This window comes from Phalangium opilio, unplaced genomic scaffold (assembly GCF_054372755.1).
Source record: "Phalangium opilio isolate 3A_F unplaced genomic scaffold, DU_Popi_V2 ptg000042l_1, whole genome shotgun sequence".
Taxonomy (NCBI): Eukaryota; Metazoa; Arthropoda; class Arachnida; order Opiliones; family Phalangiidae; genus Phalangium; species Phalangium opilio.
This window is the reverse complement of record NW_028324166.1, coordinates 2,583,579-2,599,598: the sequence shown is the minus strand read 5'-3', so window position 1 is coordinate 2,599,598 and position 16,020 is coordinate 2,583,579. Positions and strand designations below refer to the sequence as shown.

Genomic DNA, 16,020 nt, shown 5'->3' with positions numbered 1-16,020 from the left:
TGCGAAGAATAATATTTATCAATCAAAGTCTGTTGTTGAGGAAATTTGTTCTTTATTGCTATCGGAGAAGATATAAAAGGGTGTACCTCGTATCATCAGTTCCCGAAATAGCAGACGGTATTCCAAAAAAGACAGCGGTGTTGAAAACTGCTGTTTTGGAAATAGCGGCTGCTGTTTTTGGAAATAGCTGCTGCTGTTTTTGGAAATAGCTGCTGCTGTTTTTGGAAATAGCTGCTGCTGTTTTTGGAAATAGCTGCTGCTGTTTTTGGAAATAGCTGCTGCTGTTTTTGGAAATAGCTGCTGCTGTTTTTGGAAATAGCTGCTGCTGTTTTTGGAAATAGCTGCTGTTTTTGGAAGTAGCGGCAGCCGTTTTTGGAAATAGCGGTTGCCGTTTTTGGCAATAGCGGTTGCCATTTTTGGAAGTAGCTTTTTCCGTTTTAGAAATAGCGGCTGCCGTATTGAACAATTCTTAATCCTACAGTTTACCTTACCTCACCTAACTATTACTATTCTAATACTATTGAGATTCAAATAACCAAAAAACTAACCCAACCTAACGTAAAAAAAACATATTGGGGTTCAACTAATCCAACCTAACTTAACTTTACTACCTGCTAATACTATTGAGGTTCAAATAACCAACGCAAACCTAACCAAACTAATACTGTCACAAATAACCAAATTTAACGTGAATTAATTAACCATACCTGATCTAATACTATTGAGGTTCATAATAACCAATAACTGCATTTAAATACAGCCGGCACACTTGGACATTTAAACGTACCCTTCTGCTATTAAAAGAATCATTAACCTTCTTAGATTGGAGGCTATTGAAATTGTCTAAACAAGATGGGCACTCTGATATGTCTTACTCCTCCACATGTATGTCAATTTCCTTGTTTTAGGAAACAACAAACTATTGGGGGCCTGTACCTCCGAAACTAATGCTTAAGACCCCCATGATCTGTGACACTTTTCACTCAGTCTGACCCATAGAACACACCCTTTAATATATGGCAGACTTATGATAAATACCCTGTGGAGTTCCGGTAATGTGTAAATAAAATTAGAATTCTAAATTTAAGATTTCAGAGTCATTTGCCGGTTCCTCTTGTCAAGATTAATAAGAATAAACTGAGTCATGAAATCGGACTATGGCACGGCGGAGCTTTTGCCTGAACGTTCAAGTTGTGTATCTAGCATACCAACTATGCCCGGCGAAGAGCGAAAGAAAACAAAGATAGTTTTCTTGATAATGTCACTAGCGGCTTCGCAGTATTTCACATTTCAATCTGCTTTCATATTATCTTCATTCTATCCACGATATGTAAGAATAATTCGGCTTGAACTATGACCTCTACATCTTTTTGTTGAAAGAGGGTTCTTTGGCACCATAAGTTCATAAGATATGTTGGCCTTAATGTTGTCACTGGTAACTTAAACTGGAGCTTGTCATGAAGTGAATGAGGTAGGTCATAGATTCAGGGTAAAGCGACATACTCCTGGTGAGGCGCTGTCAAAGGCTTAGTACAGACTAAAAAGTACGATAGACTGCAAAACGTCGTGGAGTCAATTCTCGCTTCCGTCGTTCTCGAACTAGCTCTTGCTGTAAGTCTCAATCATTACTAAGTATAGGAACATATCTTATGAACTTATGTTGGCACGTAATTCATGGCCGAGGTCGTACTCCTCAAGGGTGGTAGTTCATATCGATAAGTTATCATTTGTTTTCAGTGTCAGGCCAGAGGAATATCGGGTCTTCTAATTGGTTTTATCATGGGAATAACTCAGGTTGTAGCCATTATTGCGGTTTACGCTCAAGTTTGGTTGGTATGTAAGAAAAGAAGTTCATTACAAGAAGTATCAGAATCAACCGCTCTAGTTCTTCTCATTCCAAAGTTATCTGGTATTTGACATTACAACAATTAAGCAAAACAGCAAGCTATAGCATTTATTCTCAGCATCTGAATCCTTATTGTACCTCACAAGTACTTCGTTTCGACCAATTACTGACTCCCGTTGTGCCTTGTAAGCTACTGATTTCTTGTACTACATGTAATGAACTTCTGGTTAACGTAAAAAATCCCTTGAAATTACATTCATTGTAAATAACATATTAAAGATGAATTACGTATCACCAAAAAATCAACTAGTATGTGGTTTATTTATTACTGGACTCACCTCATTGGCATTTGGGTATTTAAATTGGTGATCTAGAATTCTAAACAATGTACATAATTATCCTGTTCCTTTTGTGACGCAGTTTCACCGATCAAATTGCAGACAACACCATTTACATTTGGACTTGCATCGCTCTAAGATTGGTTCAAGGATTGGGTATTGCCGCAACTGATTTATCTGTATTTGTTATCGCTAATGTGGAAACGCCAATGAAGCACCTCTCCACAGCTATGGTACGCATCTTAATTCAAAACATGATTCAACGGTATTCAATAAAAATTATTTTAAGGGTGTTTTGGAAGCTCTGTTATCTGTCTCCATCGCTATTGCAGCTCCGTTAGGTGGAGCTCTTTACAAAGTAATGAACTGAAATGAAATTGTGCCAGAACCGTTAAGCTAATGTTTTTCAATATTCATTAGGTAGATCAATTTTACATACCGTTCGCTGTCTCGGGCAGCTTATGTCTTGTCCAAGGCGTATTCATGACGTTATTTTTATCCAAAAAAGGTAAAGTTTTTTCTGTCCTCACAAGAAGTGTAATAGCACAAGAGTGGACATTTTGAACAATACCTATAAATAACAATGTTAGCTTGGTATGAATAAAAGAAACATTAAGTGGAAACTTCTGTGCTATTACACTTTGAACTAATTTTTCATTACCAGATTAGGCACAATTCTACCTTTAAAAGTACAGTTGTGCTAGATAAACGCTCATTAACAAGATGGGCACGCTGATATGTCTTACTCCTCCACATGTTGAACTTCCGTGTTTTAAGGGTCAATGTTTTGGGGCCCTTACCTCCGAAACTAAATGTTTTAGACCCTATGTTCTATGAGACTTTTCACTTAGTGTGACACAAAGAACACACCCTTTAATTTATGGCACACTTATCAGAAACACCCTGTATACAGGGTGTTTGTGAAAGGTCTATCAATAATGAAAGGGCGTATTTATTGGGCCATTTTGAGTCGAAAATGTTCTATGACATTTTGCCGTCCGAGCCACTGTTTTCAAGTTATGATTGGAGTAATTTACGGATGACCCCTTAAATTTAATTAAGAAATTGAAAGACAGCGCTAATTTAATGAAGGGGTCATCCCTAAAATATTCAAATCATAACTCGAAAACCGTGGCTCGGACGGCAAAATGTCATAGAACATTTTCGACTCAAAATGGCCCAATAAATACGCTCTTTCATTATTGATGGACTTTTCACAAACACCCTGTATATAAACATTAATCAAAACCTCTAACATGAGCAACTTCTTTAAGATGCAACGTGCTTCGCATGAAATATTGTTTTCAAACAAGGTCTTTTTCGTTATGCTTTCAATTACAGATCATAATGAAGAATTTACAGTATGTGGCCTTCTGTCGAAGACATTCGCTGTATCATTGATACCCTTTTTGTATCACATGACTTTGTTTGGTTCACTAGTCGGCTTCTTTGGTGGTATGATCGAACCTCACTTAAGAAAGGTTAGAACTCTAATAATAATCGTAGCGTATGAAAAGATGGTTGAAGGGTCATTAAAAAAGGCACCAGCGGGTGTCCAGTTTCACTTGGTGTGGAGTTTTTGTTTTTGGCGTCACAGGGTGTCTGTGAAATATTTCAAATAATTTCTACCCACCCACTTATGCCTTCTTTACAATACCTTTAAATTTGGAAGGAAAAATTTCAATATCTGAACCTTCAGTCAAATGATCAGACTCAGAATAATTTTGGGATTTCAAAATATTCGTTTCAACAAGTTTTTGGAGTATTGTTTTCACTCGGCTTTGTTTCATTTCAGTTCAACTTGACTCCAGCCGCTGTTGGAGGTGTAATACTATCTACAACTGGAGTTCAAGCCATAACGTATCCAGTATGGGGTCTTATATCAGACAAAACAGTGAGTTTATGACCTATCAATTTCACTAAATCAGTTCAAGGTAGATTGTTATTGTTATATCAATTTTCAGAGAAGCTATAACACCGTTTTGTTTATTGGATATGGTCTTATTCTTTGCGGATTGGTTCTGTTTGGACCCATTCCAGGACTGCCAAAACAATTAATGCAAGTTACAGGCCTTTAGTAAAAAAAGGACCCTTAAGCAATTAACTAACATTGTACCTTTCGTTCTAGAATGCTACCCATCGTCATTGTTTCATTGGTCTTATGTGGCGCTGGAGTATCTGCAATGTCAATTTCAACATTCTTGTTATGCAAAATTCAATTACTGTAAGTGTCAGGCATGGGTTCAATCGTAAAATAATATCTTACGCCATTGATAGTAATCAGTCATCAGGGATCAATATTTAACGAGACCACACTGAAAAGCATAACTGTCAAAAAAATCTGTTTAGATTCTTTTTTATATTATACTAGCTGCGGCGCACGCGTGTAACTTCCATCAAAATGATATAAAGAATGGGTAGATTTTACTGTTGACTAATATTTTTGTAGCACCCTAGAAGTGAAGGCACTCGGCGTTGCCCGTCAGCCCGTCGGGAAATATTTTTATTACTTTTCATGCGGACATTACTCCATAAAGAAGGGTTTTTAAGTTTCTGGCCGCCATTTAAAAAGATGGCAACAAATCGAACCCAAAAGACCCATTCAGCCCGTCTATAGGTTAAAGGAAACCAGTGTACTAAATATTTGTGAAATCGGTTGAAACGCGCGGACTTTGTTGAGTAGAGAAGTTTTTTTTTTTACATTTCTGGGCGCCATTTATTATGATGGTGGCGGATTGGAAAAATCATTCTTAGTACGCGCCTACTACTTATGAGTAACGTTCCTGCAAAGTTTCAGCCTTCTAGGGCAAGCGGTTTGGGCTGGGTTTTGATTATCAATCAATCAGTCAGTCAGTCAGGATTTATATAGATATAGATTACCGTAGTTTTTAATTAATCGCGTGTTTCAACAGAAAATCATGTCCATCGGAAAACATGGCGAGCTCAGTAGTATCAGCTGCTTACGTTGGCTTCGCTGATATGGGGTAAGTATTTAAGAACAAACAATTTTATTGATAAAAAAATCAAAATTCAGTTGATTTATGATCTATTGTTCGGCTTTTCACGGAAGCGTGATGGTAGGAGAAATGGTAGGAGGTACTTTCATTGATTACATCGGATATCGTAATGGTGTGGCACTTTGGGCACTTCTCGTCTTACTAGGGGTAAGTGCAATATAATTCTTTGACCCTGGTGTTAAAAACCGGACGTAAAATACAGTCTATTGTTTGACCAACGTGTTGTTTTAGAACTGAACATTTGGTATGTGGACAGCCGCTATCCTAAGTCTTGGTTGTCCATAATCCATATACCTTATGTTGGGTCTAAACCTATGTCAACTCGTATTTTGTTGTTGTTTCGTTACAGATTTTCCTTCAAATCATTTTCAACATCATTGCTAAACGTAATGACACAAGGAAAATTCCCCAAGATACTTTGAGTACGCGATAAGATACCATTTACATTACCTTGTAAACGTTTGTTGTTTTATAGAAAATAAATATTTATGCTCAAAAGGCCTTCAAGTTTTTTTAGCTACTTTTTTCAAAGATAGGGAAAGATAATAGAGTTTAAGTTATGAATCAAAAACAATGGAAAGACTCCCTGAATTTTAATATTATCGATACTATTTTTAAGAATTAAGAGGGTTAAATGAAAAACACTTATGTTAGGATTATAAAGGGAAATTCGATAACCTTGAACTTTTAGCCACTAGCGGCCCCAAGTGGTAAATAAAAATCTCACGTATTTTTTGGCGCCCAATCTCTCTGTCCTCAAGGTGATGATGAACATGATCTCAAACAATAGAATTGACTACACGCGGATTAGCAGTCCATTACTAAGCCTTTGACAGCGCCTCACCAAGCGTCGCTTTACCCTGAATCTATGACCTACCTCACTCACTTCATGACAAGCTCCAGTTTCTAAGTTATCAGTGACAAACTTATGGAACATATCTTATGAACTTATGTTGATAGTATTTAATCTTAGAACGAAGTTGCAAGCTGTTAGTTAATATGCCAATAATTACTTTTTGCTATAATTCGATGACAAAATTACCCCGTGTTTTTTTAAGTCACCACGAGGGACAATTACTCTTAAGAATGCAGTGTAGAGGAGATCAAACGAACATTTATTTTGAGTACTTAATTTCTGATGAATCTCTCAGATTCGTCATGTCATAGATTTGATATTTATCATACACATTGTTATGACGTCATTTATACGACCATGTCTCGCTCAAAATAAGTACAAGTCTGACCCGTTCCACCCTGTCTCTGCAAGGAACCATTCGATTAATACTAACTCGGCCTAATCAGCTTTGAAACATAATAGGAAGCTACCCCCGCATAAACGGATGTCCTGGTGATAAACAACTGCTCCAGTACAAGTACTTCGCTTACTAATAAGTGGTTATTCATAGAAATCATTAACGGGCGAGTCTCCTAAGGATAATAGTACCATTTTCAAAATGGGCTTCAACCGTATAAGCATAATTATTGCTTTTTCCGTAATTATTAATTTTGGTAAGTGTTGGACCATTATAGCTAAAATTCTGCATATGCCTGTGATTTAACAAATATTCTATTTTCTATTGTCCACTCATTCATATTTCAACTACATTCTTCATATTTCATTTTTATCAATATTTTACCTTATTTAGGTACTTGGCCTTTTTCTAGTTCTTATTCAATCGAGCCATATTTGTTACCGTCCAAATTTTATTTTTCAGTTTCGACGGAGAAGCTCCCATGTGGGCCACACTCGATTAATTACCACAGATACCACTACAATGGAAATTGTTATTTCACTTACAAGAGCATGTTCGACATGATATCTTGGCATACGGCAGAGCAAAATTGTCTTAAATATGGCGGCCATCTTGCCTCGTTTCATTCCAAAGCCGAATGGGATTTTATCAAAGAAAGCGTGAGTCAACTAAATTGTAATCTATCTCAAATTTAAAACTTTGTTGGCATATTCTGATTTTGAAAAATCGAAAAGGAAACTCGTAAAAAATTATTTCAACCAGGGATAGATTTAATTTTAGAAGTAGGAATGGAGAACGGTTAGTATTTACTTCAGTCCAACTCATAGACACCCAGTATAGAGCCCCTCCTTCGAACACGTAACGAAAAGTATAAATTATCTTATTGGCTCACTTAAACAATACGTTTTGATGACGTTGCTGACAGGGACGGAAAAAATACGTAATTTCTTTTTACCTCTGTCGCTATGACCCGAATTTTCTTTCATACCCCTCCGTCCCGTGGAAGGGGGTCAGGGACTTTGACGCGCGCCCAGATTACTATGTTCGCCATTCCTACTTCTAAAATTCAATCTATCCCTGAAAGTATATTAAGTCAAATGAACCGTTTTGTTAACTTCAAAATGGACTGAAAAACGGTTTTATGGTGATAGGCTTATGACAAAACCATTTCTGGAACACGATCCAACCTTACTGTATATTCAATGTCTGTTATGCCAATATCTGATATTTTAGATCGCCAAACAAGAGTTATGGTTTAAAGACAGTTATTGGATCGGTATGAATGCGATTGGAAGTTCTCCATTGCGATGGTCTGACAATACCACTATGGACTATAGCGATGAGATCACCTTAGAATCTTCAACAGTCGAAAATGCCTTTGAAAAATGTGTTTACGTTTCAAGAGGTATTTTATCTACAACTAAACACGCTTCGGTTTCAGTGAACATTGTTTAACCGAATTCACTACGTTAAGGTGTATGGACAAAGACTGATTGCTTCAGCGGAAACTTCCTTGACTTCTCGTACATCTGCAAAGTAACGCCTCCAACAACTACTACGGGAAACGAGACTAAGGCAGTAACAGTCCAAGGCGAATGTAATGCAGGATGGACAAAACATAGTAAGTTACGCTTCCCTCACAGCGATAAATAACAGGTTTTATAGAGGCGAGTAGAATGCTTTTATTCACTAACATGAACAGGCTAAGTTCATAAGATATGCTCCATAAGTTAACAGTCACAAATTTGTGACTGGTTACTGAGAGCTTGTCATGAAGTGAGGTAGGTGCAACGTCGTTGATTCTCGTAATAAGATGCTTGGTGAGGCGCTGTCAAAGGCTAAGATATACATTTATGACCACCATTTTTCAAGATGGCGACGGATTAGAGAAAACCTTCTTAATGCGTGAAAGTAACTTTGCAGCCTTCTAAATAAGCATTTGTAGTAAATTAGTTAGAACTTCGATATGGATTTTCAAAACTTCTAACAAACTAACATTTCAAAACTGCGTCATCAACGCAATTTTAAGTTTACATCTTCGTTTATTAATGTAACTTCTATTTCTGTTTTTACAGATAATTGGTGCAGGAAGGCCTTTGGTTTTAATAGAACCGGATGGCTTGGTTGGTCAGAGGCTCTCAAATTTTGCAAGCAATTTCATACGGAAGGCAGTTTAGTGACGGTTCACTCGAATGCCGAACAAGGTAATATCCAACGACAAGCTCTAATAAAAGTTCCCTAAAACACTCCAATCATAACTCGAATACATTGACCCGGAAGGAAAAATTTCACAGAACATTTTCTACTCAAAATCTCCCAAAGAAAATCACTCTTAATTTATGCCAGGCTTATCAGAAACATCCGGTAAAGATGCCCTATTTAACTATGTGCCTTTCTTGTTATATTCAACGATAAAGTTGAAATTACAACAATGCTTCGTGGACTCGAAGCGAAACCTTGGATTGGGTTAAAGAGAGTGTTGGGCGAATTTAGATGGGCTGACGTCACTGCCCTGAAAGGATTTGATAATTGGGACGAAGGTGAACCACGCGCCTTTAACGAACTGTCAGTGAACCAAGTAAGTAAAGCGAGAAACGTTTTTGAAAATCCGCATCATCAAATGAAATTCCATTTCATTATAGTTTCATATTGCTGGTAATATCAAACTGTGCGTATCAGCTAGCATAAATAAACACAAACCAGGAAAATGGACAACGGAGTCCAACTGCTCCGAAGCTAAACCCTTCGTATGCCAAGTGTTACCAGGTAAAAATATACAATTGCGAGGCAATTTTAATACACTTGTAAATAATACTATTCAATTTTAGATCCTAAATTGCCAAAACCCGAAACAATACCCGAATCGGTATGCAAAGTAAATGGTTATCAACATTATGGTAAATCTTGCTACAAGGTGTTTAAAAATGAAACGCTGGATTGGCAAAGAGCTGAAAATCGTTGCAAAGCGGATGGTGGTCACTTGGCATCCATTGTTGATGGATTTGAACAATCATTTGTTCAGACCCTCGTTTGGACTTACGAGTCACCGCTTTTCTGGATTGGATTATCGGACAACGAGGTAGAGTTAATTTAATTTCACTTCCGTTGTTCATTCAAAGGATTCTAAATCATTTTTATATTAAATATTAGTCGACTTTGCTTAAATGGAGTAATGGAGATTCATTGTCCTTCGTTAACTGGCAAATTTTGGAACCTAGAGAGAGTAACCAAACTCGTTGCGTAGTTTTTGAAAAGAATCGTGGGAAGTGGATGAGTTCCGGTTGCGATCTCGTCACAGGATTCATTTGCGAGATTAAAAACGTTACGGGTAAGAATCTAAAGAAATTTGATTGGTGACGTCATTTCCGCTTCGTCAATATGCCGTAATATTAAAATTTCGTATTGGCAGAAGTTTATAATACTTCTCTTCGAGATACGTGTAAGCGCGGGATAATTGTAACATGATTCTTCCCAACATCATTTTACATTTGGAGCAATGTTACTAAACCGAATCACATGCGCGATCTAAATAGTTCCCTCATCATTACTCTATTAGCGCTGCTTAACTATTTGCCAAGGCGCATGCGCTTGTGGATTTCTGTCCCACGTCAAGACAATCAAGGTTTGTGTGTTGTTTGACGAGGATTTAGTACTGGTCAATCAGTTAAGAATTCACCCTAGCACGGTGCGATGCCCATCTGAAGTTTGATGAACTGGAGAGCAAACAAAAATGGTGCCATGAGCCCGGGAAGAATCATGTTACATACAGAGTATCATCCTTCTTCTATTATCCCCTTCTGATACTAGTGAAATAGCGGCTCTATAGACCTCGGAATTTCAATTAAGATAAACTGAAAACAATTTCATGATATTTCAGACTCAATCGACACATCCCTCGCTATTAACACGTTGAACTCGACCTGTCCATATTCGGATACGGTCTCTTGGATCGATGTTGGCACGGAAAACTGTTTTTACTTGGAGAAGGATGCGCAGAAGAAGAAGTCGTGGTACGAAGCCAAACGCACCTGCGCAGCAAATGGTAACAACAACTTGTCTCTTTTTTTCTTGTTCACTGAACTAGAGCGAGGTTCTTTCCAGGAGGTTCTTTGGCAAACCTGCATAATCTTAACGAACTTGAAAAATTGCGTACTAAATTGATATCTACCTCCGAATCATTTTGGATTGGACTTTACAGAGATGAAGAAGGTTCAGTATGAAATAGCGTACGTATGTTTTGAAATTAATTTAAAATATGAATCTTTCATTACAGGTGTTTGGCAATGGACTGATGGGACTCCTGTGAATTCCCCGATTTGGAGACCCCCATCAATCAGCGAGTGTCTAGAAATTGAAAACCCGTACGAGTTTTTAAATTGCACGATTAGCAGAACAGGTTGGTCACTTAGTAACGTTTATTTAATTAGCTTAGAATATTTTCTTTGGTCTTATCTCTATTCGTAACAATTGCATTCTGTCTTTAATACAGACTTCTCAGACTTAAAACCGGTTTGCAGCCAATGGACTCCTCTATCTCGTCTATTCGAAGCTATAAAAACGTGCAACAATTTGAAGCCATATTTGTGTCAAGTACCAAAAAGTATGTTCTAAAAATAAGCCTAATCACTCAATCAGGGGGCTTTTTTTTTCAACATTGATATACCGTGGTTTCTGCAGTGAAACCGGAGGCTTCAATACCTACAGCTCCATCAATCCCAATTGCTTCTACAAGACAACTGCCTGCTATAACATCGACAAGTACTACAAGGCGTCGAATACCTTTTACGACACCTTCAAGCGGGTTTACTTTCACTGAAACAGCGTCAGTCTACCGATACAATACAACTGGTATGAAAACAAACAAATAAATATCTTTCTGTGCTTAAACTAAAAGTTCAGGTAACATAACATTACACCTTAAAAGAATGGCCTTTTTCTAAATATAAAGGAATAATATATTACCAGGGATAGATTTAATTTTAGTAGTAGGAATGGAGAACAGAACTAGTAATCTGGGTTCGCGTCAAAGTCCCGGACCCCCTTCCACGGGACGAAGGGGGGGTTTGAAAGAAGAGGCGGGAGGGTCATAGCGACAGAGGTAAAAAGGAATTACGTATTTTTCGCCGTACACGTCAGCAACGTCATCAAAACGTAGTTTAAGTCAGCCAATAAGATAATTTAAACTTTTCGTTACGTGTTGGAGGGAGGGGCTCTATACTGGTCTATGAGCCGGACTGAAGTAAATACTAACCGTTCCGTTCTCCATTCCTACTTCTGATCTCCAATTAGAAAATAATTTAGATTAATTAGTCCTTAAAATCCTGAGCTCAGAAATTTCGGTGTCTAGTCAAATGTGATATCGATAAAAGAGCTAAATTTCGATAAATTTGATGCTTCGAAAAAGTCAAAAATTAAGGATATTACAGGATTTTTCATGAAATTATAGGATATAATAGGGCTGGTTCAAAAATATAGGATTTTAAAGGAATTATAGGACCGCTGGGCATGTTGCATTGTGCAAGTATAAGGCACTTCTAACTATACATTTCTTTATATGACCTTTCATAGGTAGAAAAGAAAAACTCGTAAATCATGAACAAAACGAAGGTAAGATGCGGTAAAACCATAATAGTAGTACTCCATAAGTCTCTGGATTGACACGTAAGAGGTCTTTCGTAACACGGAGACTTAGAGAGACTACAAGATACAATCTTATGATTCCGATTTAATTCATAATGTTTTTAAATTCTTAGCGAAATCAAGTTCAATAGTGGTGGTTCCAGTTCTAATTGTTTTAGCTCTTGTGGTATTGGCGGTCGGAGTTACAATTTGGGTCTACAGAAGACAAACGCGACGACGCGTTGTGTCAAGAAGTCACAGTTTCACAAACACCTTGTTCGAAACATCAGATGGAAACTCGTTGAGTTTCACCAATAGAATGTGTGATACCTAATATATACTCTTATTATGGAGTAAAATTATGCAACTTTCCAAAAATTAAATGTAACATTACTCCGTAATTAAATAAATAAATTTTCTGTTAGACTATAAACGTTCCAATTTTTAGTTGAATCTACTAAAATCTCAGTTGGATTTTTTAAAGGGTCTGTGAAAAAGGCATCGGAGGGTGGGAACAAATTATTTAAAATACGTCACAGGCACACGTGCGCCACTTGTGACATGAACACCTAGCCCTTGTTTTGCGTCAGATTGCAGTGCCAACTCCCCGAGGTAGTAGGCCTAGTATTCGATATAAAAGGAACTGCGCTTTTTTTAACCACACCTTTCCTCTGTCACGTGTTTATGATGTATTTAAAATAATTTTTACCCAACCGCCAATGCCTTCTTTACTGTGACTTTATATTTCAAATTCAATTTTAAAATATTCATATTTTATACCAAGACTTAATAAAGACTAAGATACATAAATACACTTACACTAAATTTCCATGGTTTCTTATATTAAACATAATAATAATAACTGCATATAATTGCAACATTAAATCACGTACTTAACAATCCAGTAGGAAATAATTGCTGTTATTCCAAGCGTAATTAGACTAATCCGTCTATTTCATATTACACGTTTTCAAAATTATTCGAAGGTGATTATAAAATTAAGCATACCTTAAAGAACGCTACCGAAAGCTGCATTTAAATACTCAAAGATAATGATCCACAATTTTTCCACCAAAAAATTCGTCTTTTTTTTGACCCTTGAACCCGATTTCTTAAAGAGATAAAAAAAATGCCATCCACAGTTTCATAAAAATTAATATTTCCCATGAACCATTTTCGGATAAAATGTTAAAAAGCCTGATGAGTAGGCCTAAATAGTTCTTATCATATTTTAGCACGAAAGTGGTATTATTGTTCGCCCATGCGCAGAGAGAAAAAAATACGAACTTCACACTTACAAGGTTGGGGATGGGGGAGGGGGTTGGAAGTTTGCTGAAACGGGCGCCTAAGCGAAATGCCTCGTGGAACGTAAGAGATGGGAATCCAATATACGTTAGCATTTATACAAATCCATGCCCTTTTTACCGTTTACCGATTCACCATAAATTGTTCCGTTTGATCTTCCTCTTCTCGCTTTTGACTTTGTGAACTTGTTCCAAGCACAAAACAATAAACGAGATAAAAATTCCAAAGGCCAAAATGTAGACTTCAAGCATGATGTTTCCCAAAGTGAGAGCTTTAATGATCTTTTCCTCACGATCACTTTTAGTAACGAACAAATTAGGTACACTTTGCATCGTTTCAAATTGACCAAGTCTAATTACAGGTGGAATTAAATGTCCACTGCTAAATCTAGACGCTCTACAAGATCGAAATAATAAATTGAACATTAATTGATGATGGTTCAAAAGAGAGCTGTAGTTTCAATCGTGATTAATGAAATTGTGGAAGAAATGAATAAATATTACAAATAACTTTAGGCCTGTGTGAGTACTACAAAAATCCGGGACTCGCAACCTAAAAAAACCCGGGACTCGCAGCCTAAAAAACCCGGGACTCGGAAACCTAAAAAAACCCGGGACTCGGAAACCTAAAAAAACCCGGGACTCGGAAACCTAAAAAAACCCGGGACTCGGAAACCTAAAAAAACCCGGGACTCGGAAACCTAAAAAAACCCGGGACTCGGAAACCTAAAAAAAACCGGGACTCGGAAACCTAAAAAAAACCGGGACTCGCAAACCTAAAAAAACCCGGGACTCGCAACCTAAAAATCAGGGACTCGCACACTTTTAGAAATCATTAAGAAATAGTACAATTAACCAAATTTTGGAATTTGAAACAACCAACCCCCTCTAGCAAAATGTATCCGAAACATATGACTGTGTATTGATTTGTATGCAAGATTACTCACAAAGTAATAATGAATTCAGACAATCGTTTATCGCATCCCTTTCTAAAGGGAATTGCTCTGTCGAAGGACAGATACGGTTTTTCAGAAACGTATCGTCACTCTGAAGAAATTCTGGAATGTGTTCTCTCGTCATGATATCCGGGGACAGAAGAACTAAACTTCCTTCGTGTAATTCTTCGAAAATACGTTCGTATTGGGAGAAAAATTCCAACGCCTTCAAAAAGTTAATTCTCTTGAATAGTTCCCGTTTCATGGGGTCATCTGAATTCTGTGTAGTCAGGAAAAAATATGCAATAGCTGTAGCAATTTAGCGCAGGATGTTTCTTATGAGATCATTGCTTTTTCAACCTACCTCCAACTTATAGCGAAAACTTGCCACATCTAACGAAATTAAGTTTAATTTTTTCCTAAAGTAGACATCTTCCAAAGTTTCGAGTCTTTGAATTTCCGGAGGAATGGTGACTTTGGATAATAGGAGATTGGCAAAAAAGGTTACCATCAAATACGCTCCGAGGATCCAACTGAAAAGCATTAATCCAATTCCAAACTTAACTTTATCGAACGACGCCGAATCTGAGGGAATATGAGATTAAAATATTGAATCAGATACCTCATCCTCCTATTTAGTCTGCATTACTAAGCCTTTGACAGCTCCTCACTAGGCGTCGCTTTACCTCGAATCTAGATTGTGTTCACAAATGTCTCCACTATATTTTCTCCATTACTATCCTCCATGTAAACGGTGACGTAAGTGTAGACCAATACAAAGAACACGAACAAAATAGCAAAGACCGTCCAAACCTAAACAAGATGGCCCCGGCCATATTACACTTTTGTATTCAATTATAAGCTAAGGAAAAATGGTTTCTTCAATAACTACAATTTATGAAGATTACAGAATCAACTAAGGGTGGTTCGAAGTATTGTTTATAAATGTCAGAAAAGGGGGATGAGTAGATGGTAGATGAAAAAAGATCCCAGCAAACCAGCCAGAGACAAACCAATAGTTTTGCAGCTTTAAAGAGCGCAAAAGTAACAAACGTCCCATCATAATAGACTTATGACGCTATGAATGATAATGTAAGGTCGTGTAGAACTCTCATCATACGCACATATTTATCGAAAATTTCAACAACAGAAAATATTGTAGATTCAGTTGTAGTAACGTTGGCTCCACTAAGAATGCTGTAAGTGTCCGAGAATAACGGAACAGTATATCCCAAGTACTCGTCTTCTTTCACATCCGGTGTTATCATCCAAATACCAAAATCGCATTCCTTGAAGACGGTAACAACATTAGTGGTACGTGGTTCACTTTACCAGATTAAATACTCACATTTCTGGCAAATAAGCCAATGTATCCAGTTCCATTATTAGGTCCGGTTACTTTGCCAAGATGACCGGGAATATCCTTATCCCGAAGTAAGGAAAAACTAAGATAACGATAAATAAATAAAAGACTATCAAATACAAATTAATTCAGGTTAATTAGTTTATTGTTTCGACGGTGACTGCAGGACCAGTCTAGATATTTTTGAATTAAGGGTGTATCTATAGGCCTGCTGGGCACTTGCCAGGGGCCCCACACACATAGAGCCTCTGAGGGAGGCCCCATGATTCATATATTTACTTGAACATAGGGACCAACGTATTACAGTACCCAGAGGTCTGCAATGCTAATAAGACGCAAATGGTT

General features: G+C 37.3%; 2 protein-coding genes and 1 long non-coding RNA gene across 5 annotated transcripts; 2 read left to right on the top strand and 1 right to left on the bottom strand.

Moving 5' to 3' along the window:
• Positions 1-1,150: 1,150 nt before the first annotated feature.
• On the top strand, positions 1,151-5,699 carry LOC149678298 (MFS-type transporter SLC18B1-like). 2 transcript variants are annotated; one of them, XM_089836289.1, is made up of 13 exons: positions 1,151-1,330; positions 1,738-1,833; positions 2,126-2,199; positions 2,267-2,417; positions 2,474-2,542; positions 2,605-2,692; positions 3,526-3,665; positions 3,980-4,078; positions 4,149-4,243; positions 4,313-4,408; positions 5,097-5,168; positions 5,255-5,348; positions 5,551-5,699. In XM_089836289.1, exons 1-13 carry the CDS (start codon positions 1,214-1,216, stop codon positions 5,632-5,634), a joined length of 1,275 nt encoding a protein of 424 aa, XP_089692415.1. In that variant the 5' UTR covers positions 1,151-1,213; the 3' UTR covers positions 5,635-5,699. The 2 variants fall into 2 exon arrangements, with proteins under 2 accessions (XP_089692415.1, XP_089692416.1); XM_089836290.1 differs by lacking the exon at positions 1,151-1,330 and adding an exon at positions 1,435-1,611.
• LOC149678299 (uncharacterized) lies at positions 2,275-3,088 on the bottom strand. The gene is made up of 3 exons (XR_016366055.1): positions 2,846-3,088; positions 2,624-2,755; positions 2,275-2,550 (listed from the first exon to the last, which is right to left on the bottom strand). It is a non-coding gene; the product is annotated as an uncharacterized LOC149678299 (long non-coding RNA).
• Positions 5,700-6,530: 831 nt separating the features above from the next.
• On the top strand, positions 6,531-12,418 carry LOC149678297 (macrophage mannose receptor 1-like). 2 transcript variants are annotated; one of them, XM_089836288.1, is made up of 17 exons: positions 6,531-6,549; positions 6,608-6,710; positions 6,917-7,113; positions 7,688-7,859; positions 7,929-8,075; positions 8,530-8,658; positions 8,872-9,032; positions 9,097-9,220; positions 9,283-9,533; positions 9,605-9,782; positions 10,332-10,496; positions 10,556-10,663; positions 10,728-10,850; positions 10,944-11,054; positions 11,132-11,302; positions 12,023-12,061; positions 12,208-12,418. In XM_089836288.1, the coding sequence occupies exons 2-17, from the start codon at positions 6,656-6,658 to the stop codon at positions 12,405-12,407; spliced, it is 2,331 nt and encodes a 776-aa protein (XP_089692414.1). In that variant the 5' UTR covers positions 6,531-6,549; positions 6,608-6,655; the 3' UTR covers positions 12,408-12,418. The 2 variants fall into 2 exon arrangements, with proteins under 2 accessions (XP_089692414.1, XP_089692413.1); XM_089836287.1 differs by having other exon boundaries at positions 6,537-6,710.
• The last annotated feature ends 3,602 nt before the right edge of the window (positions 12,419-16,020 follow it).